Genomic DNA, 27,910 nt, shown 5'->3' with positions numbered 1-27,910 from the left:
CTAAGAGCCCACAAATACACTGATCTATCACTAATTAGGTTAAATATATTGGGTGTCAGGAACATCATCATCAACACCAATTGAATAGCTTTAATTGGAAGATCTTCTTACAATCGAGTGGGGTAATAATTAATCACATGGACTTATACTTATGGGTGACCTTGAACCTTAGATAATATACTTACATGAGAAATCTATAGATAGAATCTTATCTAATTATCCTTTTTTCTTGAAAATTCAATTTAAAACCACTCAAATATTTTATAGAATTGGGTGGAAGGTTTCTAAGAGCCCACAAATACACTGATCTATCACTAATTAGGTTAAATATATTGGGTGTCAGGAACATCATCATCAACACCAATATTCTTTTTAATTGTAACTTCACCATCATCAACAAAATAGATGGTTTTCAAAGCAACCCATTGAGCAAAATTGTTGGTCGCCATCATATTTTTCAACTATGTTAGAGTGTATTCTAGCCATGTCATTGCATACTAGTTCAGTTTTTTTAATTTTGAAAAAATACTTCATAATTTACGATGGGTGCGGTGATCGATAATCATAATCGAAGTGGATTCTCCCAATAAAGAATGCTCACAAATTTTGAGATAAGTTTTAAGACGAAATCCATTCAAAGATACTCCTATTAAAAAAATAAAGTGAAAAGTTTCATGCAATAATTGGTTGTTTCAAGCTCATAGCATTAAACCATCAACCTTCCATATTAGTTTATCTAGGATGGTAAATAAATATTTGATCACGTTTTATAAATATCAATATTATATCAAATGTATCTGTATAGTCATTCTCAATAATCTCTCACTAGTAAGGATGTGAATCTGCTCTCTGATCAAGTGGGTAGCTGATCCGCCTCATTGATTATCACAATAATATAAGTCTTGGTAATGACACTAAAAACTTGATCCGCTCTCTAGCAAATTAATTGAGTTCTTAAAATTAGGTATTATTACTCACTGAGGTTTCTCAAGCAAGTATACGTATTGTTTCAGTAATATAGGGCTCTATTGAGTCTGGATTGTCGATCCCACAGGGAAGGAGGTAATGAGTTTTTTAGGCGAATTTTTAGTCTACTACGCTAAGGTCTTAGTTCAGAATGCAAATTAAAATGGTTTTTCTAACAATTACTTCTAAACTATAACATACGTTTAAAGCTAAACAATCTATATCAATTGATTTGGTGAATTTCAAAATATGAAAGCCACCTTTCTCTTATGATTGGCTAAGTAGATTGTAGGATCGAATACCAATAATTGTTAATATGGCTATTGACAAATAGGAGCATATATCTTGTTTACCATCTTTCGAGTGCGTAAGGAAGTTTGGTTTAACTTGGTAAGTATTTCTGTTTGTCAACGTAGAAACTCCCAAGTTATACTCATCAAAATCTATCTCCCTATTTATTTGCATTGCCCAATAGACTACTTTTTCTTGACCCACTAGTTCAATGTGATCTCCCTAGATGTTATTTTCATAGCTCTTATGAGTCTTTATGGGTTCACAACAAATTTTAACAACTTATATGACCAATACAAAAAGTAAATGAAGCATAGAAGGAAAGGTCGTCACATTAGTATTAAAATCCAACTCTAAAGCATTCAACACATCCTACAAATCCTACTTATTCATCACAAGATAAAAGTAAAGAAAATCTACTCACAAAGCATGAATATTAAAATAGAAATCATAATCATTTAACAAAACAAATACACTAAATATGTGTTTACAATAAGTCCAAGACAAATGGAAACACAATACTTAGCTTTTCTACCTCTTAAAAGAGTTGAAGAGTTCCTCCAACAATGAATCCAAGTCCTCCCTGCAATATTTCTCTTACAGATTTCTCTCTAAACCCCTCACCAATCTCTTAAGAAAAGGTAAAAATCTACAATCCCTACTCCTACTACGACCTCTTGGCGTTCCTAGAGAATTCCAGGACTTGCAAATACCAAAAAGTACTTTTCCAGTCTTCGACTTGCGTCAAATAACCTCTGAAATCGCCGCTTTCTCGGTTTGCTGGGAGAACTCTGGCGCCTAGGCGCCCAGAACATGGTGCCAATGCACTATGGAGTAGCGCCTTGGCGCCCAAAACGTTGCGTCAAGGCGCCGGTCTGCTTACAACACCCTTTTGCTCCATTTGTTTTTTTTTTTCAGTTCCAATTCGTTCCAAATGTCCCACTTGTTATACCTGCAAATTAAACATGAAAATAGATTTCTTTAAAGTGCAATTTCATTCAAACACAAGTGTTAAATATAAAGAAAATTAAGCATGTTGAAACACATATGAGTAGCTTATACTATGATTATGGCTGAGCTCGAAAGATCCCAAATGGCTATGTTTATGAGTTGTGAGGAATAAAATGCACTCTATATGGCATGAAACCTTGTGTTAGCAAGGTCATGTTAATATTTGTCCCTTGTAGTTTTTTGTTGGTATGTGAGGTTTCATTAGATGATGAAACAGATGGTTATCAACAAAAAAAATTTCTATCAGGTTTGGTTAATTAGTTTTACCAAGTAAGCCAAGTTGTATAATAATTTAGGTTGATGGAACTATGAGATTTTGATTACGCTTTTCATTAGTTTTTTGTCATCCACTTTCACCCAATATTAATTTATATATTTAATTTCTTCAAACAATTTTTTCGCTACTAAAGCAAAGCATCATAGATTATATAAATTAGCCTTAATCAAAAGTTTTCTCTCATGGTTGAAAGGGATAATCAATCATAGGCATCCCTTATAAGAAACCTTGAGTCATAATGTCTTTGAAAAGTGCAACATTTTTTAGAGCATGCAAACACATAAAGACATCAATAGTTAGATCAATCATTATATGTGACATCAGTTTAGGGCTCCTAGAAGATGTTTAGAACGTGAGTTTGCGGTCGGTAGTGGATTAATAGAAACGGTATGAAAATATGGGCATTCGATGATGTTTTAGCGTAAAAGATCAGTTCAGCGGATGCCCCGACTGAAAATAGCTAGGAAGATGGCAAAACGACGTGGTACGGACGGTGAGGAGGTTTACCGCCCTTACCTGAACAAGCCATAGGCACACCACTTTTAAAAGAAAAATGATACAACTCTCCTTATGATTGATAGCATATATTACATTCTCCAGAATACTTAAACCAAAGCTACTCTCAACAACAACAAAATACATGAATAAATAGTTTCATAATAGAATGACCCCTAATTAGAAGTAAATAAATAGCAAAAAAATGAAAAGGCAAGATATTTTCTCCCTGAAGCTGTATCGGGACAAAAACCTAGCCATTTCACTTGTCTCAGGAACGCGAGTTCTTGATTTTGCGTGTTGTTGAATCTTGCAGAACGAGAGTTTCGCTCCCGCTAGAAGTAAATAAATAGTAAAAATATGAAAAAAGAAGATATTTTTTCCCCGAAGGTTTATCATTCAGGGATCTAGCCAATTAACTAGTCCATCGAACGTGGGATCCTGATTTTGTGTGTCGTTGAATCCCGCACAATGGAAGTTTTGTTCCTGCTATTTTGTTATCAACTCTCGTGTCATTCTCCCGGGCTAGGGGAGGCTTCTTTTTCCCTGTAAGCTTCTAGAGTCAATCTACCTCCACATCAAAGTCATCGCCTTGCCGTGTTTAAGGTTGCCCCACTTCAAAAGCTATGATCACGTTCATTCTATATAACTCTATACACATGCGTCATTCCAAAGCATATCATGATTAAATTAATATATGTCCTTTTATAGCACAATCAGAGTTGGATTCGTTCATAGAAGGGCATTCTCTTGAATCAAGTGAGGCATTACATATGTAATCTTCTTCTCTTACTCATCGTACGTGGTTGGGCGCATCTAATAAGTATGTTTGGAGAAACTGCCCCGGGAATTATATTTATGACTTGCTCAATCACTCACACTAACAACCACTCGTGAGGTAAACTGTCATTCAGGTTTCCCAATAACTCCAACAGTGGTTGCCCCTTTTTTGGTGTTGACTCTACAGACTCACTATCTTATAAAACAACTAATGTTAGGGTCTTGCTCAAGGGCTCAGCCTGGATCACTAGCATCTCCTCTCATTAGGTGGAAATCGATACTCTTCTCTAACATCTCTATTCTCTTCTTTGTCACTACTGTTTCTTCAACTGCTTTATGGTTAGTGAACGAGATCATCCTCTTATTTGAGCAATCTAATATAATGTGCCCAAAATCATGACACCTCAAGCACTTCTTGGTTTGGACAGATTTAAGAATGTTGGTGGCACATTTACGCCACTTCAGATTGGATTCTCCTCAGATGAGGTCGACTTGGATGCTCTACTGGGTGTACTCTTGATGCCAGATACTAGGGTTAAACTTTATTTGTTAGGTGTGGCAATCACTTGGTGACATTATTTCTCGACTTTAAAAGCTAGGGTTTGTACATCCAGTAAGGATCAATATGACTGCAACTGACCATATTATTGATAGTTGGCTTCAGTCCTCCAAAATATTTCGTTATTGTATGTTATTCTGGTTCTAGCAACTCACATTTAGTATTAGTTGATCACAGTCAGTTGTGTACTCCACATAAGAGTTTCTCTGTCATAGATTATGGGGTTTTATGATGGGGTTTTATGAATATATTTTATAGGTAATGTGGGGAAAGTTGTTTGTGCTGCCTCTCATTTCTTTTTAAACTATGTGATGATTTACTCTTCCTTTCCCACTGCCAAATACGCTTTAGGTTCTCCCACCACAAAAAAATATTCTTCATTAACGTAGTAGTGATTAATTTAACTCTTCTGTCAAATGGAACATTTCCGCAGTCAAAGATCCGTTTCATTATATGGGGGCAGTTGATGAACTCATTTAAATCCATTCGATCGTCAAAATCTTATAAGTCAATCTTAGCTCTAACATCTTGGTTTCTTCTCTGGTAATCCATGTCAAATCGTTGAGATATTTGTTTTCCATCACTAGAATTCAGTTCCTATGCTGCAATGGATTCAATTCCTCCCCTCGATCTGATAGAGTTATCGTTTTGGACCTCACCAGATTGACTTGTTTTAAAGGCGGCAAGCCTATGTTGTAGTTGGAGGATTTCTTGCTGCATATCCTCAATAAAAATTTCCTGAACTCCTCACTGACGATTACTCCTTTGCTGATGATGTCCTTTTCTCATGATTAGGGTTTCGACGGATGTAGAATTGCATATCAAATGTCGGTCGGAGGCTTAGGTTTTTTTGGTAAGTGTTATTTGAATTTTTGGTAGAGGTATGAAAGTTAGCTTTTGAAATTTTAGGATTCAGAATAGAATTTGCGATAAGAATGGTTAGGGTATGATGGAGATATAGGGAATTTTTTTTTTTTTGTCAATCAAAGATTGTTTGAATTTTTTATTTTTTATTTTTTATTGGGAACAAGGAAGACAAATTCCTAAATATTTTTGGTTTGTTAGGTTCTGATGCCAAATGACACCGTTCTAGGGCTCCCTGAAGGTGCTTAGGAGGCGAGCTTTTGTGAAGTAGTGGATGAATAGTAAGGTGATGAAAATATTTGCAATTGTCGATGTTTGGAGGGGGATAAATGATGTACGGCAGCCGTTTTGGCTGAAAACAGTGAGGCGGGCGACAAAATGACCCTGTACAAAGCGGCAAGGAGGTTCACCACATATTCCTGAATAAATTACAGCACACCACTTGCAAAAAGAAAAATATACAACATTCCTTGAGGCAAAAAATTGAGATTTCAATATCCAAAATACTCAAAACAAAACTACTGTCTCAAAAACAACAAAATACATGCATGCAAAATATCATAATAGAAGGCCTCTAATTAGAAATAAATAAATAGAAAAAAATAGAAAAGGCGAGATTACTCCCCCTTGATGTTGTATCAGGATTGGAACCTTGTCGTTTTGTTAGTCCCCGAGAACCCAGGATCTTGATTCCAAGTACTGCGGAAACCCGGACTACGGGAATTCCTCCCCGGCTATCCTACCCCCAGCTCCCGCATTAGTGGGTGTTATTTAATCATTATCTATAACATCAATGTTCTCTTCTATAGCGCATTTATCATCATTGATAAAAATAAGATTTACAAAACTAAATGATTCAGAAAAAAACACTTCAATATCATTTTATGTTTCAACTGTGTTAGTATGTGTCACTCTCAGCCATCTTGAGTTATGTTCTAGCCAACTTTAAATTTAACTTAAGAAGAAAGCGTGTTAGATACAACTTTCAGCAGTTAGACGTGCAGGGCGGCATCATAGGCGATTTGCATCCAACATGGGCACAACATGCTTTTTAAATTCTATTTGCTTCATAGACTCCTTGTTGTGGTTCTGTAATACTACTGGTGGGCTTTTGTTTTTATTTTTAGAGTACTGGGACAAGTATTGGAGATGAATAACGTTTTCATCACCATGACTGAAAGGACACTGATTTTGTTTTGCGTCATATGGGTCTTTGAAATGACAATTTATGAAATCATACTCTAGAAGTTTCTTTTTCATTTCATGTAGAGTCATTTTATGCTGCAGGTGAGAGATGTCGATATCATTGAGTTGTCAGCGTCACATCTCATGATCATTATTAGAGCAACCAACAATATAAGTTAAAAAGCAGCAACTGTGGTGATTATGTTAGGGGCGTCTAATATAAAAATAATATTTTCACTATTATCATCCAAAATGAAGGAAAAGTTTTTTTTATGTCATCTTCATAGAATGGTGTGGTCAGTTGTCCCTGGATTTTTGTGTTTCTTTTAGTCACATCCCAATTGGTCCCCCCTTGGGATTAGCTGCGATGCGATAGAGACAGAAGATTCGTTCAAACAAAATTCTCACAGACACTTGTCATGATTTGCAAAATCATGACATAGTTGGTAATGAGGTAGTCTAATTAAATCATCACAAACGTATTGTTCGCATCCTCATCTATTTAAACAAGCTCTACTATTTGTTAGTGCTTGCATCCTCATCTAAGGTCGGATATCATCAAAGATCAGCCACCTACCATCCCTGTTCAGAAGATGCAACCTGATCCTCTTTCCAACACCGCAGTTCCTGACGAAGAACACCATACTACAGCTACAGATTCAGTTGTGCTTATACCACCCACTGTTATTGAAGAAAGCTCACTTACATGCCAAGACACACGAGAGTGTTCCTTTGATCCAATAACAGATCAATCGATACAACATGTAGTTACTTCTAATGTTCAACAACCTACACATCTCCAACGCACTTTAGACGAGGATTAGGTGAGTCAATCTTCGGAAGAGGAATGACAGGTCTATACCAGGAGGAAGAAGAAGAAGAATGGAGGTCGACTCCAGCTCGGGAACATATTGGATGATACACTGGTTACTAGTGGCAATGACAATCATCTTACCAACTTATTTGTTTGTTCTTTTCCTAGAACTAGAGGCATAGGCAAGACCAAATTGGGTCGCTCTCTCGTCACCTCATACTATGTATTTCGACACTGTTAGACTTTGTCTTTAAGTCTCTAATGTACTTCTCTGTATTTTCTAGTTTTAGAACCATTTGTGGTTATTGTGTGGGCAGGGTGTCATGTTTTGACCCTCCTACACATTGTATATGGAAGCCCTAGGGCTGATTATATTGAAATAAAAAAACATACAAAAAATTATATGAGAGGGCCCAATATATAATGTCCTGCTCATACGATACATAGTATAAAGATATCCCAACAAAAAAATACAAAATACTCAAAAAAAAAGAATGCAAAAACAAGTGTTTATGGACGAGGCGGTTTAGACCTGCCTCTTTCTCTGGTTCTTGGAGCCGATCCGGATAGCAAACTCTAAAGAGTTGTTCTATTGCCAGGAGTGACCAAGGTATCATCCATTAAGTTTCCAAGCTGAACAGTGTCCCCAACCTTCTTCCTTCGCCGAGAAGTGTAAACTTGTCATTCTTCTTCTGAAGACTGTTCAATCTTATCCGTAGAAGGAAAGACAGTTGCAGCGATGAGTTCCTAAGTTTGTGTAGGACAGTCTTCCAATTCTTGGGAAACACCTGCCCTCTCAACAGGTAGTTTTACCAACTGATTGATAGCAGTAAAATGGTTTGTGTTTGGCTCTAAATCTTCCTCATTAGTATTAGGAGATACATTTTCTGTCATCTGAATGTGAATGTTCGCTTCATCTCTATCTTCAATCACCTCATAGAGGGGAGCCTGAGCACCCTCCACGGTAGGTAGAGTCTGAAAGGATAGTATGTCCACTCCAGTAGAAGAAGGGACAGTGACCGCGTCCTGTCTTCCACGGGCAACCACCTGACTCTCCTTCAACAAACGACCATTATCAACATTTTCCGAAACAATATCAGTAGACAAACCATTTTGCACCGTATCTGCCATGTGCATAGCAGTAGGTATCAGAGACAGTGAGAAAGAGGGTATAACCTCCGCAGAAATATGCTGAGAAACAGGAGGTGAGGCTATAGTCAATCGTAGATGGGGATGCAACCAATAACAGGATAAAGAGGTATGACCAAACATTCTACAGTGAGAGCAGTATTGGGGACGAGGTCCCATCACAATTTTCTGCCAACAACCCTCATAAGGGGAGCCAATCCAAATCTCCCCTGGAAAGGGTTGAGTGATGTCGCGCTCTACAAGAACACAAGTTTCAGATGGTCTGGTTGTATCAAGCGTGGGAGTATCGACCTTCAGCGGTTTCCCAAAAGCAGTTGTTAATGTATAAAGGGTTTCATAATTGAAGAGATGCACCTTGAACCCTGGAAAATTAACCCAAACCGGGATAATAGGAGATTCCAATTTAGGATCAAAATCCACTGTCCATTTCAGAATTTTCATAAAGTGATTATCGATTTTGAGAAATCTTAGGTAATAAAATCTGTACGTAAAGTTTGTACAACCTTCCAAAACTATGAAATACAAAATTTTTTATAAGTCACATCTGGCTAAAAGCCCCGGTGCTTCTTACCCCTTCTTAAAAGTTAACAACATGGAGTGAGATGTAACAAACTCAATGTTATAATAAAAATTTATAATCTAAAAAGAAATAATGTGCATACTCATATATAATTCATGTGTGTGCCCACAACACATTTCACATGTTATAATCATATGAAACATATAACAGAAAAGACACAGAGAATTATGACTACTGTATAGAATAAGTATTTCATCTATTCTTGTGTAATTATAAGCATATTATTAAGAGTAATCAATCTAATCATAGAAATGTCACTTGTAATTTTATTGATCTCAATTATTTTCATGTCATGCCATTGGATCGCCACCTAACTTGAATGTTACATTAACTATTGATAAATGTTGGCCCCCAACATGGAAGTTATCAATAGCCTCTTTGGTACCAATAATTTCCTACATTTTATCTCCGTATTATCCTAACGGCTCTCGAAGTTTCCTCTCCACCTAAATTTCAAGTGTCAAGATCTCATCATTTCCTATTATCCGTACTTGTAAATATTTATGTAATGACCTGCTTATAATATCATTTGTGACATTTCTTAAATTATAGTTCATATAACACAAACATTTATCATAGGTATTTTTTATATCATATGCATGAATTAGAGTAAACAAATACCTGCAAGCAATAATTTCATAAACATATTTATCAGATTCATAGCATAGTAGAATCATATGTATCGTAAGAGACAAAACAATCTATACAGGTATTCATCCATAATATGTAAAAAATTGTACATGCAATTGTGTCAAATATAATTGCATGGAAACTTATGGAGATTTGTTTTTTATATGTTAGCATATGGTATTTCATTTGAATCTACGGAGTAGCCCTACGATGAGTTTCCTCGAGTTCGCCGCCTTGTGTAAAGAACCTGAAATTCATAATTCCGTCAATTCATGAAATTTGTATTTAAAATTTTAATTTAACACCTAATATGATTTATTGCTTTAACTTACCTTGAAAGGGCTTCTCGACATAAAAATGCCGCCTCGATACTTTAATATTTCATTTTCTCTTCTTTCTTTCCCCAAACCCTTCCCCAGCTTGTGAAATGGACCTATCGGAGAGCGTAGCTCTCTATTTGATAGTCTCGCGGTTGTTCCCGCAAAGCTATAGCAACTAGGAATGTGTGGAATGGTTGAAATTATAGTTAATGTCAAAAATAGAAACATAAGGAAGAAATGAATGTCTAGAATATTATAAAAGAGGGTTTTCTACCTTTTGTTTTCTCCCTAGAAGCCTAAACCGTGGGTTTTGGCTCTTAATCGAATGTCTGCTTACGCTCGATGCAGCAAAGCTATAATGCGGGATCGTTGAACTCTCGAGACCAGCGAATATGAAGTATCAGGAGAGGGAATGGGAGGAATGCGACATTTATGTAAGGTCCACTTAATTCCACGGCCTTTAGACCCATCAGATCGTCTCATGCACAATTAAGTGTGAAGAAAGGGTCGGTTGCTACAGTGATGATGCAAGATTAGGGGATCAATAGAGGATTATTAAACTTATAACTTTATAATTTTATGTCTTCTCATACGTTAAAAATTTATGTTTGGTGCTGCTATATATTAAATTGATCGATTCGATGTGTAGAACTTTACAAAATTAATTCAATTTAATTATGAGAGATGCGAAATTTGGAGTATACTTTAAAGTTGTTGAAATTTTACTTGTTTTTTAAAATTAAGTTTTACACTTTTGGTCGTGAAAATGTAATGGAAAAGTTATAAATATGCAGTTCCTTTTTGTAGTAGAAAGTATACCTGATCGGATTTTGTAACGAGTATTGGCAAAAGTACAGCTGAGCGTTCTCATGAAATTATCTTTTTATCTTTCAAATATTCTTATAAATTACATCTCCACTTTCCCACTTCTTGTATTCATCCCTTTACATTATTATGTCTCTTCCGGCATTCTTTAGCTTGGTCTTTGTTTCTTTTTAAGCTATGAACAAGATGCATATAAATGCATGCCCACTATCTACATTGCCATTTGACTGTACATCTTCTGCCTCTATGCTCTTTATAGACATGAAAAATTAAGCATAAATCCTGTTGTTGTCACACATTCTCTGCATGAACTTTCATTTTGTTGGTTTTACATAAATGGATTTGTTGGACGCATGAAGCCCTACTTTTACCATCTTTGCAACTTGTTGCTATGATTTTATATAAAGAATATAAAGAGTTTACTTATTTTTTTTTTTAGGAATGGTTTCTGATGAGCCATTTTATTAAGCAGTATTGCTATTTCAAAATTGTCCAATGCTGGAGCCCTCACTGTTACTAGTTCAGCATTTCAGATTGTCTAACGCTGTGCATTCATTGTCTGTCATATGCGCAGGTATCTGCTTAGGAAAAGTGCTTTAGAATTGTTTATTGTTGATCGGACTAACTTCTTCTTTGATTTTGGGGTAAACTAATGTGAATTAATAATCTATTCATTTTCTTCCTGGTTTTTGTTTGTTGGCTAACTATTTCCACCAAAATTTCGCTGGAAATATATATTTCAGTCCACTGAAGTACGTAAGGATGCCTATCGTGCTATTGTTCAAGCACAACCTCCTCATTTGGGCAACATTTATTTGGCAACACAGGTTGGAAAAGTCCTGTACCGGCATAATTTTACTTTAAATTACGTCTCACTTTCCTTCATTTTCTTATTGCAGAGGCCTGACCAACTATTTAAGAGGAGCCAGCTTATGGAGAAGTGGGCTCGGTGGGAGGTAAACTTCATGATATTTTATCATTCTTGTATCACACTCTATTGTCATCTCTTTGGCATTGATATTTTTTTCATGTAGATTAGTAATTTTGAGTATCTTATGGAACTGAACACAATGGCTGGACGCAGTTACAATGACATTACGCAGGTTTGTGTCCTTTTGATTAATGAGTGAGCATTATGGCGGTGTTATTTCTTCTATATGGTACAGTGATTTACCAACTAGTGAAATAACTGTTTGCAGTACCCGGTTTTCCCATGGATCTTAGCTGATTACTCTTCAAAGACATTAGATCTTAGTGATCCTTCCTCGTATCGAGATCTCTCAAAGGTAGAAACCATTATTTAATTCTACTTTTATATGATCAATTATTACTAACTTGATTAATGGGCGCTATGAATTGCAGCCTGTTGGTGCATTAAATCCAGAAAGGTTGAAGAAGTTCCAAGAGAGATACTCTGGTTTTGACGATCCTGTTATACCCAAGTTCCACTATGGCTCCCATTATTCTACTGCAGGAACTGTAAGCCTTCATAAGCTACATTCGTTCTAACCAAAAAAAAATGGAGCTACATTTATTTCACAATGTCCGGAATACGCAACATAAGTTAACCTGAATGCTTGTGTTGCCTATTTATTGCAAAACTAAGTGAATGTAGATTATCTAATTCAGGTTTGAATCTTGTTATTGGCAGTATTACTCTGAAAGCGTGAAAATGCATGCACATCATATATAGTGGATAAAAATGTTTCGGTTTAGTTTTATAAGAAAATGAAAACTGTGTATATATGATGAATGGATTTTTCAATTTGTTTGAGAAGTAGCATGCTCCATATGTTAAATTTTAGTTTATTGTTTATTTATGAAGTGGCGAATGATTGTGCCATTTGCTTCCTCCCTTGATGCCGGAATTAGGTTGAATTTAGCAGAAACACGAAAGCAAACTTTTTAATTTAGAAATAGGGTTACAACACGGCACAAATTGGAAAGGGGGAAACAATAACAATCCAATCCCCGATTACGACCGAAAGAGAAGATCCGAGGATGGTGATGGTGTCAAGGGGGAAGGGGGAAGGGTTGTAGGGTAGTATGGAAGGTTGGGGAAGTGAGGGAGGATGGCGGAAAGGTTGGACAGCATGTAACGGGAGTCAGGACAGCTGGTTCGCTTACTAGACAACAGGTTGCGGGGCTGGATAGCAGGCTTGGAGGGTTTGGACAGTAGGTTGGATGGTTGGAAAGTGGTTTGGAGGCGGTTGGGGAAGGGTTGGAGTGGTCGGTGTTAAGGGAAGTAGTTGAGGCAAGTTAGGTAAGATAAAATGGGAAGATACGTCACCACCTCGAAGTAGGATACAGCCAGAGCACCATCACCTTCTCGAATACAACCCTACAAAAGGGAAGAAGACTCCACATTGGAAATATGACAAGCAAACACATCAAAACGTAACTCTAAACTCAGAAAGCAAGTATTTAAATAAGCCTAATTAGGTGGGAAACAAGAAAGGAAATACGAAGAGAAAGGAAGGAGGAGAAAAGGGCAGGCGGCAATGCCGCTTTCCCCAAACGCTGCTCGATTCAAGCGGGTGACGTGAAAGGGAAGCCACACGGGCCGCTTGATGTCGCTCGACACTTTGGATGTATGGACCTAGTCCCCTATACCAGCCATCAATCGGCTGGCTTTGTTTCCCTCATCTGTGTGGGAAACTACCTCACCCACGTCAGTTTCCCTGGTTGGGAGAGCTTCGACCTCATTCATTGATGCTTCTGGTTCCTTCTCTCTAATCCTGGCGGCAGTTGGGTCCCACTATCAGCCAGAGCATCGATGAAGTAGGCATCACTTGTGCGCCCATGTCCCCATCGATCAGCGCTCCAGAAACTGTATTGTTGAATCCTCCCAAGGTAACCCATGGTCAAGCCCTACAGATGTGCCGCGAGAGCAACTTGAAACTTCATGCCTGGTGGAGTTGGTGGTATAGTGTCGACTGCGAGATCCTGACATCTTCTCTGGTGCAATTGTCCCATGTCTGAAGTCGGTGTCTCAGTCCTCTCATTCTGTGTCGTCATTAGAGTTGGCCCCACTGACGTCGCTCTGTTGGTATGAGTTCCAGTGATCTCGAGCTTTGTTGAAGGGAGTAGAATGATGTGTTTCACCTCCTTGGTAAATTTGTATGTGTTTTTGAATTCATCGTGCTGGGCCTCCAGTCAAACTGCCATGATCGTCCCAACAAGAGGTGGCAGACATCCATTGGGAGCACGTCACACCAGTCTTGGTCCCGCAGCTGGCCTCCCATCGAGAACTCTATTAAACATCTTCAGTCAATGCGGATTCAATTCTCCTTTAGCCACATCAGTGAGTACGGTCGGGAGTGCCTCTGAGTTTTGAGTCTCAATTTCTCTAATGTCTAAGTCAATACCACGTTCTTGTTGCTCCCGCCGTCGATGATAAGACTGGATACCTTTCCATTCACTGTGTAGCGGGTGTAGAAAATATTGTGGCCTAGCCACTGCGGATCCCTCGTACCGTCAATCTGTAAAGTTCGTCGAATCACAAGTGCTTCGCCCTCATCTGATGGAAGTTGATACACCGCACCATGTTCCTCAGCTTTCTCCTTGTTTATAATCTCTTCCACGACGCCCTGATTAGTGAGGGTGACTACCTTGCTAGTGGGACAACTGAAGGCTATGATCGGAAACATTTTTCGGCCGCTACGGTGTTGGAGGAGCTACCTTTCTCCTAGTTCTTCCCGCTCTGATCCGGAGTGTCACTCCCTTGCCTGGGCTTGCTTGTGTCTCCCGGGGTCCTTTTGCGGTCGTTGTAACTGTAGGAGCTGCTTGTCTGACGGTTGTTGTCTGAAGGATGACTGTTATCTGCTCTATTTTTGTTGTCTCTCCACCTTCAATACTAGTATCTGAACATCTCCAAGTAATGAAGAAAACTGCAGTTTTATCACATTGCTAATATCTACTTCAAGCCCTCCAAATAACGGGTTTTGGTGTGCTCCTCTGGTTCGACCTGATTACACCTCATCTACAACTGAACAAACTGCTCTATGAACTCCTCGATTGATAAATTCTTCTGTTGTAGGTGATGGAGACTCAGAAACATATCCTGACGGTAATGAGGTGGGAGGTGTTTCCTTTGCATCGCCTTTTTCATCTTCTCCCACCTAGTAATATTATCGTTGCCTTCCCTTTTCCTTTGTCTTTGTAATTTCTCCCACCACAGAGAAGCACTCTTCTTCAACTTGATGGCCGCTAATTTGACTCGCCTATCCTCTGACACATCTTTATACTTGAAGATTCGCTCAACAGCTTGTAACTAATCAATGAAAGCCTCATGATCCATACCTCCTTCAAACTTTGACAGATTTATCTTGATTTTATCATCTCTATGTCCTCGAAATGATATCTCCTCTCTGTGAGTTTTCTCCGAAGGGGATTCAAATATCCCTCTCTAGGCCTCCTCTAGTACCAGATTTTGAAATGTCATGGCCTATCTTCTTCATCGTTGAAATTATCTCTATGAATGGGGTTCAGATTCTCATTTCTTTCTCTTCTTCGACTCTCCAGATCTCGGTCGATTGTAACTTCTTTTTGTGTTAATTCTTCAATCTCTGCAAGCTTTTGTTGAAGGCGACGGAGCTCCTACCTTAGCTCTTCTTGGGTAGGCTCAGAGATATATCTCCTTGGTGGTATTGCTAGGGACCAAGGAATAGGAAAAAAAAATTTTGGTTTATGGCAGATGCTAGGAAGCTCTGGGATTGGATTAAGGTTGGGCTAACTCTGATACTAAATGATTCCGGAACTAAGTGAAATTTAGCGGAAACACGAAAGAAAATTTTTATTAATTTAGAAATAGGGTTACAGCACGACACAGACGGGAAAGGGAAATACAATAACTATCCAATCTTCGATTAGGACCGGAAGAGAAGATCTGAGGGCGATGATGATGTCGGCAAGGTTACAAGGGGGAAACAGGGAAGGGTTGAGGGTTGTAGGGTAGTATGAAAGGTTGGGGAACTGCAAGAGGGTGGCAAAAAGTCCGGACAGCAGGTTCGGCCACTAGATAGCAGGTTACGGGGCTGGACAGCAGGCTTGGAGGGTTTGGACGGCAGGGTTGTCGGCTGGAAAGTGGGCTAGAGGCGGTTGGGGGAGGCTTGGAGTGGTTGTCGGCTAAGGGGAGTGAAAGAAACAGATTAAGGAATATAAAAGGGTAATATACGTCACAACTTCGGAGTAAGATATAGTCGGAGCACCATCACCTCCTCAAATACAACCCTGCAAAATGGAAGAAAGCTCCACACAATAAATCTGAAAAACAAACGCATCAAAACTTAACTCTAAACTCATAAAACAAGAATATAAATAGATCTGACTAGGTGGGAAACAAAAAAGGAAAGACGACAAGAAAGGAAGGAGGAGAAAAGGGCAGATGGCAATGCCGCTTTTCCCAAATGCCACTCGATTCGGGTGGAAGACGCGAAAGGGAAGCCACACGGGCCGCTTGATGCGGCTCGACACTTTGGACCCCCTAGACCGTCCCCTATTCTAGCCAGTTCAACCCGTTGGCTTTATTTCCTGCATTTGTGCTGGAAACTACCGCACCTGCGTCATCCATTGTCCAGGGTAAACTTGGCAAGAGTTCCTTGGGATAATGCCATTTTGGGTGTAGTAATTATCATCCGTGTTCTTATTCTTAAAACTATGACGTTCTATATCTTAAAAATATGAAGTTCTATTTGACCTGGAAGTGACTTTGACGTCTATTTTGTTATGGAATGGTTCATTAGGAAACCTTTGGTTAATATTGTTTAGTTATGACAACGTGCAAGTTATGCAGCAGTATTTTCTGAATGAAAGAGGGTGCATTTTTTTTTTCTTTTTCATACAATCACATAGATGGACAAAATATCCTTTGACAAAGCATATGAAAACTTCAACTTTTTCTTAAATAAAATATATTATTTAGATGAGTACAAGTAGGAGATGGCAAAAAAATGTTGAGAGAAGCAAGAAAAGTGAATTAGCGTAGACTAAGATATAAAGTATTCATTTTGATCGTCTAGTTTGATTCTCTATAAAAAAAACATGAGTGGCGATAAATTTTCTTCTCATTCATGTCTCTTTTGGTACAAAGAACGTGTAATCTTTTATTCTATTTTGAACTTCACGAATGACTTTCCAAACAATGCCCTCAACTCAGAAATATTGGTCGTTTAATTTAATATTTTTTTATGCATCTAGTCTTATGTTTTCTTTTAAACCTTTGTGCCCAAAGTGATCTTCGAGGCATCACATTTTACCAACTCTTCTTTATGATCCAAAGTTTTTGAAGTGTTAACATAAATGATTTTCATTCTTTATCATTTTGCTTGACTAAATTGCATCCAACGCTTTGCTGCTTTTGATGTATTATGTTCATAAATAATCATGTTTTGTGATATATTTCCAAGATAAACTTGGGATTTGTTTGGGCAGATAAGCAGCTTATCCAGATAAGCAGCTTATCCAGATAAACAGCTTATCATGATAAACTACTAATAAGCTGCTGATCAGCAGCTGATCCGGATAAGTTGACTGACTGTTTGGTTTGTGTGTTTGAAAAACAGCTAATTTGCAATTGTTTCTGGATAAATGACTATTATGTCCCTGATCTGGATAAGTTGGCTAGCTGTTTGGTTTGTGCGTCTGGAAAATAGCTGATTTGCAGTTTTTGGATGAATGACTATTCTGTCACTGTGCAGTTGTGTTGATTGCAACAGAATAGTAATGATTATATATTTGATAGTTTAGAATAAAAAAACTATTTCATAACCATTCAAAAAAAATGATCTACACCTCACTTAAGAGTGTGTATCAAGAAACGGAAAAAAAATACATATTAAAATTACAATTAAAAGTATGATAATATTTATTTTAAAATGTAGAAGAAGCATGTGACGATCAACATTGTCCTGTAGGGATACCATCGAACCCCGATTACTATCGACAGTGGAATCGGTCAGACTGTCTGACATCTGAAGATGTCACAAAAAATAAAAAATAAAAAAACAAATGAAGAAAAGCTCTTTCAAACATGTGAATAATAAAAAATCAAAAGTAACAATGATACAACAGACATAAAAAAAACAATATAAATGAAAGATGAAATGTTCGGTCAGCATCAAACAATAGCATCTGTGATCCACTCTCTTAAAGCTGTCATTTCTGCTGCATCTTCGTTATCTTGGGTTTTAAATTCTGGTGATTCCCTATCTGTCAGTGGTATAAACTGTCTGACGTGAAATTCAAATATTTCACGCGGGACATGCATCTGATCTTCATCAGCCAACTGAAGTCTGGATCTGACTGAGAGAAATGTCGTCGAATAAAGTTGTGGAGTGTCATCACGGCCACCACAATATGTACTTGTTTAGAAAACGGGTACATCGGCATATCATGTAGGATGTCCCATTTTTTCTTCCACACCCCAAATATTTTTTAATCACGCTGTGTAAGGAGTGGTGTTTGCTAAACATTTCTTGTCTTCCACGGGCAACACCGCTTGATCTCTTGAAATCTGGAATGTGGTATTTAGTATCTGGAAATTACTTCAAAAATCTCCACTGTGAGGAATATCCAGCCTCCACCAAATAATATTTACTTGTTCAGAAAATCATTATTAGTAACATTTGATAAAAATACTAATGCGAAATATAAATGAATGAACCTGCAGGCGGGTGAGGGAAGCGTTGTATACTATTTTTTGTCGGCAAAAAGCTGACTATCATGTGCACTCTCTTCTCAGCCGATCATCACAAATGTGAAGCACATGTTGAAGTCACGTGCGGTCATCACATTTTGTGCGGGTGATCCACACCGGCCAAAGTACACTACTTTTTCATGATTCGGTAGTCGTGCATCAACTTGGGTATCGTAAATGGCACCAATACAGTTCTGATAAAATAGTTAAAGATGTTATTGCCAGCAAACTAATTCTAGTCAAATTTGAATCGTCGAACCACAAGCATCTCACCCTCATCTGGTGGAATATGGTATGTACATCTTACCTTGCTCTTTAGCTGACTCTTCATTGCTAACCTCTTCTATTGCACCCTGCTCGGTAAAGAACGTAGTTTGGCTCATTGGGCAATTGGAGGTTATGTTCCCAAATCCATGGCACCCGAAGCACTTTCGGGCTAGGACTGTAGTGAGCGTGTTATTCTTCTCAGGCTTCTTCTTACTTTGAGTGACTCTATCTTTTTTATGACCAGTCTTCTCAACTCCCTGAGGCATGCTCCTACTGATGTTCTCCACTATGGGCTGTTGTCTAAACAGGAGTGGTTGCTTGTTTTGTTTCTGTTGTCTCTCAACTTTCAGTGATAAGTTATGAATATCTCTCAATGAGCAATAAGGTTGTAGTTGAACAACGTTGTTGATAGTGGGCTTCAAGCCCCCTAGATATCGGGTTATGGAATGTTTCTCTAGCTCAACCAATTCACATTTCATCTGCAGCTGGTCAAAATGTGTCTTGAACTTCTCAAATGATAAGTCTCTCTGCTGCAGAAGGTAGTCTCAAAAGCATATATTGATGGTAATGACGCGGTAGGTATTTTCTTTGCATTTACTTTCACTTTTTCACCCACCTGGTAACCTTATCATCGTTCTCTCTCTTTCTTTGCCTCGGCAAATTTTCCCACCATAAGGAAGTGCCTTTTTTTTTTCAATTTAATGATCGCGAGCTTCGGCCTCTTATTTTTTCGTACTTTTTTGTACTCAAAGATTCTTTCAACTCACTGTAGTCATTCGATAAAATTGGCTGGATCTAATTCTCCATCGAACTCCTATAGGTCCACTTTGATTCTAAAATTTTAGTGTCCTCTATATGGTGCCTCCTCTCCCGGCCTCCTTTGATAATGAATTCTGAAGCGTCGGGGTCTGTCTTCCTCATCACTAAAGTCATCTCTATAGAAGGGATTCAATTCATCATCCTTTCTTCTCTTCGGCATTCCATGTCACGTTCGAGGGTAATCTTCCCCTGGTTTCTATCATCAATCTCTGCAAGTCTCTATTGAAGTCAACAGTCCTCACTTTGCATCTCTTCCCCGGTAGGCTCTGGCTTGTTTCTCGTCGGTGGCATGGTTAGGGTTTTGGGGAATAGGAAAGAAAAAGTTAGAGTGTAGGTGATTTGAGTATGGTGGATGCCATGAATAGGATAGAGCAAGGGTTATTCTAGATGTGACACCAATTGATACTGGATTTAACTCAAGTCGCAATGAAATATTAATATTATTGTTTAAAACTCAAAGGGGTTACAAAAAAGGTTCTTAAAACATGAATAAAACAACACAAAACACAAATGATCTTTTAGGTGAGAGCGAAATTGGTGAATGCGGCTAAACAGCAAGCGGGATGGTTGTCTAGGGTTTGCAGCAGTAGTAGGAGGGCTGTTGTGGGGTGGTGGTAGCAACAGAAGGGCTAGGGTGTAATTGCGACAATGGGTTTGGGTGTTAGAGAGGGTTGTGATAGCAATAGATGTTGGAGGGTGTTGCGGTGTTAACAGGAGTTGTTGGAGGGGGTTGTGGCAGCAACAGGAGTGTTGGAGGGGGTTGCAGCAACAGCAAGGGAGGGATTAGGATTTGCGATAAGGAAACAAGAAAGGGTTGGTGCGTAGGTGGGATGACAATGACTAGGGAAGGGAAGAAGCAAGGGATTAGGTGAAAATTATCACAAACTTGGAGCAAAATACAAACAGAGCACCACATGTCCTCGGATAAAGCCCTAGCATGGGTGAAAATGCCGACGGCCGAAAAACTGAAAACAAAAAATGGAACTCTCATGACATAACATAACATATATATAGTAGATTACTAGGGGGGGGGGGCCTCTTGCTTTGGGCGGCAGCCATAGCTCAGTTTAGGGTTAGTCGGCCCTTGCCCACCCTAACTGAATTGATCCAACTTCCTTCAGTCGGTTCAGCTTAGTTGAGCCCCAAAGCCCCCGCATCAAGTAGCCACCAATGAGGTAAACTATCAATCAAGACATCTGGACATCTGATAATTCTCTCAAAAAGTGTTGCCTCTTTTATAGTATCGTGTCCTCGGACTCACTATCTACTAGGATAATTAATGTTAGCTATAATGGAGTCTTTCTCCTAAGTTCAGCTTGAATTACTAACATTTCTCCCTCATCCGTGGGCAACTAATTCTATACTATATTCTCTTCCTTTGGGTCTTTATCCTCTACCTCCTCCACTGCACCTTGCTCGATGAATAATATCGCCTTTCTGTTTAGACAATCACATGCAATGTGCCCAAAACCGTGGTATTTGGCTGGGATGGAATTTAGGAACAGGGGGTTGCCTGCACTTTTTTTGCACTATATGGATTTTTCCTTTAGCCAAGTTGGCTTGTGTGCTACTATAGGAATTGTTTGAGGTTACATTATCCTATCATTGCTTTCAGCTAGTGCGAATCGCGACTATATCATGGGTTTTAGTCACGAAGGGCGTTTTAGGACTCGATCATGATCTGTCAACTTGCATCTCAATGTTGGTTTTCAAGAATTGAATGTTTTGATACAAATTTTATATGAATTAAGATGACTTCCCATAGAAATTAGGACAAGTAAGAACTGCAAACAACACACTCAAATGCATAAAAAGTAAGCACCTACAGTTTGAGAGGATGCGATCTCTCCGTAACACCAATAATTTAAAGGATAAACGATCTCTCCCAAACCCTAATCCTAAGACTCAATATAGAAATCTCATTGTCCCCAACTTTAAGCATAATAAGCTTTATGTATACCTCACAATAATAACTAATAAAAAACTAAATTACGCTTAGGCATTGGCATAATATTTTTTTTAACTCAATGACAGCTAGCTTTATCATTATGCTAGGTGGAATGTCCTTGTATTTAAAGCTTCATTTTATTGTTTTGAACCACTCAATGAACTCGTCTAAATTGATGCGACCATCAAAATGCGACAACTCAATGAACTCCAAAATCTGGGCTCTTCTATAATATTTCATGCTAAATTGTAAGGGTATTTATTATTCATCATTGAAAACTGTCTGATGAAAGAGATTTACTTCATCCCCTAAAGCTGGTGAGTCATATTGTGGTTGCGGGTGACTTCTCTGGTTTGCTTTTCTCAAAAGAGGCAAGTCTTTATTGCTTTTGAAAGATTTCTCACTACATATCCTTCATAGTGAGCTTCTGGAGACTTCTTTGTGGATTTTTCCTAGGCAACATTGTGAAATTTTCTCCGGATCAATGTTTTCACTAAATATAGGATTACAAATTAATTTTGGTCAGAGCTTAAGTTTTGGTGATAGGTGTTGGGGTGAAATTTTTGTGAAAGTAGGAAAATTGGATTTTGAAGATTTAGGTTTCGGGATAGTAATTGAGGTGAAATGGTTTGGGTATGGTGGGGATTTTTTTTTTTTTTTGAAATTTTAGATTTGGTGTAGAAAAGATAAATCACTGAAAATTTTGATTTTATCAGGCTCTTAAATTAGTCGATATTATTCTAGGACTCTTATAAGGTGTTTGGAATAAAAAAAGGCGCCAGGGAAGATGTAGGATGGATAATGGGAGTGGGAGACTGGATGGTGGTGGAAATCCGACATGAGCGGAAGCTGGACAGCAGAATGACGGCAGAATGCCACAGGTTATTGCTGTAAACAGCAGTTTTCTGCTGCCAAATGGGCGGTTGGCAGGAAGTTTGATTGTGAATGAGTCCTTCCAACGTCTAGGAGAGATCACCATTTTATACCAGGTTACAAGCAGACCCCTGAAAGAAATCCAGAGATAAAACACTCCGAAAGAGAAAACCAAAAAATTTTCTCCAAATAAGATCACAAGGCAAAAAAGAATCTTAAAAACAAAACAAACAGATAAATAGTCTCCCTGCAGAAATAAATCTAATTAGAAAGAAATGAATAGGAACTAATGCTAGAAAAGGAAAAGGATTATGTTGAAGTTGATAATAGGGTAGAAAATCTATTAATGCAGCTTTCAAGTGGCGGGGCTCGAGCCTGACTCTATCCTACAATCACGGGAACACTAATTTCGCTATATTGCAGAATTTCTGTTGAGTAGGAGAATCCCGTGGAATCGTGCGAGATGTGAGCCGGATTGAACACTCCCACATCAAAGAGGTTCCACATTAATAACAAGTTGTTTGTATCAGTTGCTTTGCAACATAAAGTTCAATTTGCTTAGGAATATTTGTAACATGTTTACCTTAGATATATTTTTAAGTACTCTAAGTACCATATCATTAATATCAACAGTCAGCAGCATTGGTCATACTTTATTTTAAGACTTTATATATATAGCAGACACTTGATCCTCTTATTTTAGTTCCTTGTTGATGTTGAGCTTTGTTAAGTGCTTTTTCTCAGCTTGTGATGCAATGTAGTTCAACCGAGACTTCATCCTCACATCCTTAATCATCTTTCCGTCCTGCTGCTATAGAGTTGTTATTTCAAAGCTAAGGCTTCATTATAACAGGTATTATATTATCTTGTTCGAGTGGAACCATTCACGTCGCTTTCTATTCAACTTCAAGGCGGAAAATTTGACCATGCTGATCGTATGTTCTACGATGTTGGGGCTACATGGAATTGTGTTCTTGAAGACATGAGTGATGTGAAAGAGTTGGTATTACTTAGATAATAACTTTCCACATAGCTTTCACAACAGGATTGAACTGTTGGGTTGTGTTTTGGTTGATGTTCCAGTGTATGTTTTTGATGTTTCTTTGATTGAACTGTATTTTAGGTTCCAGAATTGTTTTATCTGCCAGAGATTCTTACTAACGAGAACCGCATTGATTTTGGCACAACTCAACTTGGAGAAAAGATAGGTTAGCCTGCATTGCACTTAAAATTAGCTTTAGTTGAACTTGTGGAAAGATTTTTTCTTAGTTACACTTGATTATATGCTTCTTTTCTTGATCTATAGATTTTGTCAAACTGCCTCCATGGGCTGCGAATCCAGTTGATTTTATTCATAAGCATAAGATTGCACTTGAGAGTGAATATGTATCTGCACATCTTCATGAGTGGATTGATCTCATTTTTGGGTGAGTCCTTTCTATTAAGCCACTATTGCTGCAAGCAAATGATTATGTGAGCCATTTTTAACTTAAAATCTGTGATAAAATTTTTCAGATACAAGCAACGAGGAAAAGAAGCTGTTCAAGCTGATAACACGTTCTTCTACATCACATATGAGGGTGCAGTTGATATTGATAAAATTACTGACCCTGTAAGCCTTAACTGCCACTACTCGGCCTACAACTTTTCTAAAATCAATCATTCCTAACTGTCATTATTAAATGAAATGGAAGGTACAACAACGTGCTACTCAAGACCAGATTGCCTATTTCGGGCAAACTCCATCCCAGTTGTTAACAAATCCACACATGAAGAGGATGCCAAAAAAAGAGGTTCTGCACCTTGAGGTTGTTATATCATACAAATAAACATCTAACATAAGAATGGCCTCTTCAATTGTATTTCTTAACTAGTTTTGCACTTGAAACACTACCAACCCTAATTTTAGCTCTTAATGAATAGTTGGATTATTTTCTTTCTCAAATATATAACTTGTGTTCTCAAGCTTTTTTTCTTTTAAAGCAGTCACAGGTTGTCTTAGGGGTGAGTCTTTCATGCAATTCTTATTGCATTTATTTGATACTTATATGGGAATTTAATTGAAATGATGATATATCGGATGAAGATATTTTTTCAAATTCACAAGCATCTTTCTTATTTGCCTTCCTCTTTTTCTTAGAGTATCTTCTGCAACCCCAATGAAGTGAGGCCATATGCTGTTCCTAACTCAGGTCGTTGCAATTTACCCGCTTCTTTTGTTCATGCATCCCAAGACTCTATTGTAGTTGTCGATATGAATGCCCCTGCGGCACGTGTGGCAATGCACAAATGGCAACCCAATACTCCCGATGGCCAGGGAACACCTTTTCTATTTCAACTTGGAAGGCCTGTGGCAAGTTCCACCGGTAGTGCATTTATGCGCATGTTTAGAGGATCAGGAGGCTCTGCTTCAGAAGAATGGCAATTTCCCCGTGCATTTGGATTCGCTGCATCAGGAATCCAGAGTTCAGCTGTAGTTGCTGTCACTTGTGACAAAGAAATTATTACAGGTAGGTTTCTCTTTTCAGCTTCATCATTCTGTTTTTTCTGTTGTCATGAAGTTATCCTTATTTCAAATATGTTCTGTGCTGATACCATGTATAATAAACTGCTAAATAGGATATTTTTGTGTCACCATCAAACTTAATTTATGTTTATTGTCCTGCTTTTTCTTGGCTATGTTCATAGTGGAAATATGATTCTTAGTTTGTGATTACCTTCCTTCCCTTGCGTTCTGATGCTTCTTTGAGTAATTGTTGAACATAAGAAGATATGCTAGAAATTGTCGTTTCAGTATTTCCTCATCGTCGTTATTTTACGGTTGATCATTTTTTAGCTAATTGGGAATTTGCTAAAAAAAATATTGTCGGACTACAACGGAAGAGTTTAAGCTTGTAGGACAATTAATTATCACCATCATTACTTGAAGCATTGGGTTCAAGAACTAGTGTCTCCATTGATTTTCTAGAATATGATTATCATAGGACTGTCAATTTATTTTTATTCCAACACAACATCATATGTTTTGTTCTCACTTGGTTAAATTGTCTTTCCTTGTGAGAGGGCATCTTCCTGAAGCTTAACACAAGAACTAGCGCTTTTTGATTAGTTAGTTATTAGCGCTTAATAAAATCACCTAAATCTATTAGTAAACGGAAACTCGGCATAACTTGTACTATTTAATGCATGGATATCTTTCCTGCATAAGTATCTAGATATTGAACTGCTGACGTGAGATTTGCGACCTTCCGCAGTTTTGAAAGGCAATTCCCGTGATTGCGGGATTTCACAATCTTTCGGAATCTCAAAGTCCTGTGATCAGTGATCACAAGACGTAATTTCGCACATAACACCTCTCATTACCAATTTCTTCTTGAATCTTTTTTTTTTCTATTTATTTATTTCTAATTAGGTTATTTTCTGTGATGAGACTATTTAGGTTGTTATGCTGCTGTTTTGAGTTTAGAGAACATTGTTTTTGGTGTTTTTAGAGATTGTATTCTCTGATTTATTATTTGAGGAGTGTTGTATAATTTGAAGTGGTGTGTCTGTATCTTGCGTAGGAACAGATAGTGGAACCTCCTTGCTGCCCAAAAGTTGCTGTTTCGCTGCCCAGGTGCAGTCTTCAGCCGGACAACCATCCAAATAGCTGCCATCTGCTGTTTGCAGCAGGAAAACAGCAGTTTCCCGCTTCCTGTTTGCTGTCATCCCGTCGTTTGTGCCGAAAGTAAACCTCAATCCATCCCTCTTATTCCCGATACTCATCCTACAACTTCCCTAACTCTCATTTGTATTCTTTCACACATTCTAAAAGCCTTAGAATAGTATCATCTGGTATTAGAGCCCGACAAACACAATTTTTTTAAGAATTTATCTTTGCTATCTCCAATTGGAAAGTAAAAAAAAAAGAAATATATATATCTCCACCATACCCAAACTATTTCTACCGCAATTCCTAGGCCCAATGTGAGGTCCGAATTCAGTTACTCGTGGAAGAGGAAAAGATGATGCTAAAATAGGAAATGAAGAGTTGAAGTGGGTGAGATGAGGCGAGGAGTCAGATATTGAAGAGTGTGAAAGAAAGTAAGGAGTTGGGAAACCAAACAGAGGTGACATAAAGCGAGGAGTATTGAGAAGCAAAGGAGATAAATTTCGCCCTATAAATTGTCGAACTAATTACTTGTTGAGTTGAGCGGGTTGCATGTGGTGAAAAAAGACTATAGAGGAGTTTTCGTGCCTGTAAAGGAGACAACACTTGCGCGCAAAGGAGGAGAAGAGTGGTTGTGGCGACGTCGGTGTTGAGTATCGCACGCAAAGAAGGGGCTTGCATATGACAACGGGATTTTTGATCGAGGATAAGGGTAAGTTTATTAGGTCATTTAATAAATAGTATATATTATATATATAAGATTATTATTTAAATATTAAACTTAATGAAATGTTAGGGTCTTAATTCTAAAAGTATTTTGTATAAATTAGTAATATTTAATGTTAATTTTGATTACAATTATTAAACTTAAAGTTTAAATTATTGATATTTTGATTAAAATAGTGCAATACAAGAGTACAACAACAACAACAAAGCCTTAATCCCACTACGTGGGGTCGGCTACATGAATCTTTTTTCTCCATTGTGTCCTATTTAGTGTCATATTTTCATTTAGTTCTTATAAATTAAGATCATTTTTTATACAATAAGCCCAAGTCTTCTTAGTTCTACCTCTGTCTTTCTTAACATAAGTCGAATCTAAAACATCTACTCTCCTAATCGGATCATCAGATGGTTGACGTTTAATGTGACCAAACCATCTAGACGACTCTCTCTAATTTTGTCCGTCACTGGAGCTACACCAACCCTATCACGAATATATTCATTTTGCATTTTGTCTCTAAGTGTAAAGCCACTCATCCACCTAATCATATTCATCTCGGTAACACTTAACTTGGTATTATGCTTCTCTTTTAAAGGCCAACATTCAGCGCCATAGAGCATTACACCACCCTCTTATAAAATTTTCCTTTCAGTCTAAGGAGTACTTTTCTATCACACAATAAGCCAAAAGCATTCCTCCATTTCAACCAACCAACTTGAATTTTACTATTGACATCCCCATTTATATCATCATCGCTTTGAACAACAGATCTGAAATATCTAAATCGTTCGGACCTTTTAATAATTTGATCTCCCCAAGTTACACTTTTGTCACTAGAGCTACGGCTACTAAAATTACATTCCATGTATTCAATTTTAGCTCTACTCAAATGAAGGCCTTTATACTCCAATGTAAACCTCCATAATTCAAGTTTTTCCTGGGCTTTTTCTCTCATTTTATCCACAAGAAGGATATCATCATCAAAAAACATACACCGAGGTACATCCTCCTGTAGATGTCCAGTAAAACCATCCATAACTAAAGCAAAAAAGATATGAGCTTAAAGTCGATCCTTGATGTAATCCAACAGAAATAGGAAAATATTTGGTCAATCCTCCTTCAGTTTGAACACAAGTAACAACTCTAGTAGACATATCTTTAATGACTTGAATATAAGTCATATCAACA

General features: G+C 37.9%; 1 protein-coding gene across 3 annotated transcripts in view; it reads left to right on the top strand.

Moving 5' to 3' along the window:
- LOC110033220 (BEACH domain-containing protein C1-like) overlaps positions 1-27,910 on the top strand; it is a 154,093-nt gene that overhangs the window by 115,000 nt on the left and 11,183 nt on the right. For 2 of the 3 annotated variants that reach the window (XM_020737131.1, XM_020737130.1), the window contains exons 17-28: positions 11,321-11,390; positions 11,490-11,573; positions 11,646-11,702; positions 11,781-11,849; positions 11,946-12,032; positions 12,109-12,225; positions 23,203-23,352; positions 23,473-23,557; positions 23,656-23,776; positions 23,865-23,961; positions 24,044-24,157; positions 24,490-24,859. In XM_020737131.1, the coding sequence (XP_020592790.1) occupies positions 11,321-11,390; positions 11,490-11,573; positions 11,646-11,702; positions 11,781-11,849; positions 11,946-12,032; positions 12,109-12,225; positions 23,203-23,352; positions 23,473-23,557; positions 23,656-23,776; positions 23,865-23,961; positions 24,044-24,157; positions 24,490-24,859 (1,421 nt within the window). Of the gene's footprint in view, positions 1-11,320; positions 11,391-11,489; positions 11,574-11,645; positions 11,703-11,780; positions 11,850-11,945; positions 12,033-12,108; positions 12,226-23,202; positions 23,353-23,472; positions 23,558-23,655; positions 23,777-23,864; positions 23,962-24,043; positions 24,158-24,489; positions 24,860-27,910 lie in introns of those variants that run through there. The other variant, XM_020737132.1, reaches the window with a different exon arrangement.

This window comes from Phalaenopsis equestris, unplaced genomic scaffold (genome assembly GCF_001263595.1).
Source record: "Phalaenopsis equestris unplaced genomic scaffold, ASM126359v1 Scaffold001116, whole genome shotgun sequence".
NCBI classification, from domain to species: Eukaryota; Viridiplantae; Streptophyta; class Magnoliopsida; order Asparagales; family Orchidaceae; genus Phalaenopsis; species Phalaenopsis equestris.
The sequence above is the reverse complement of the archived record's forward strand: the minus strand, read 5'-3'. Positions and strand labels throughout refer to the sequence as shown.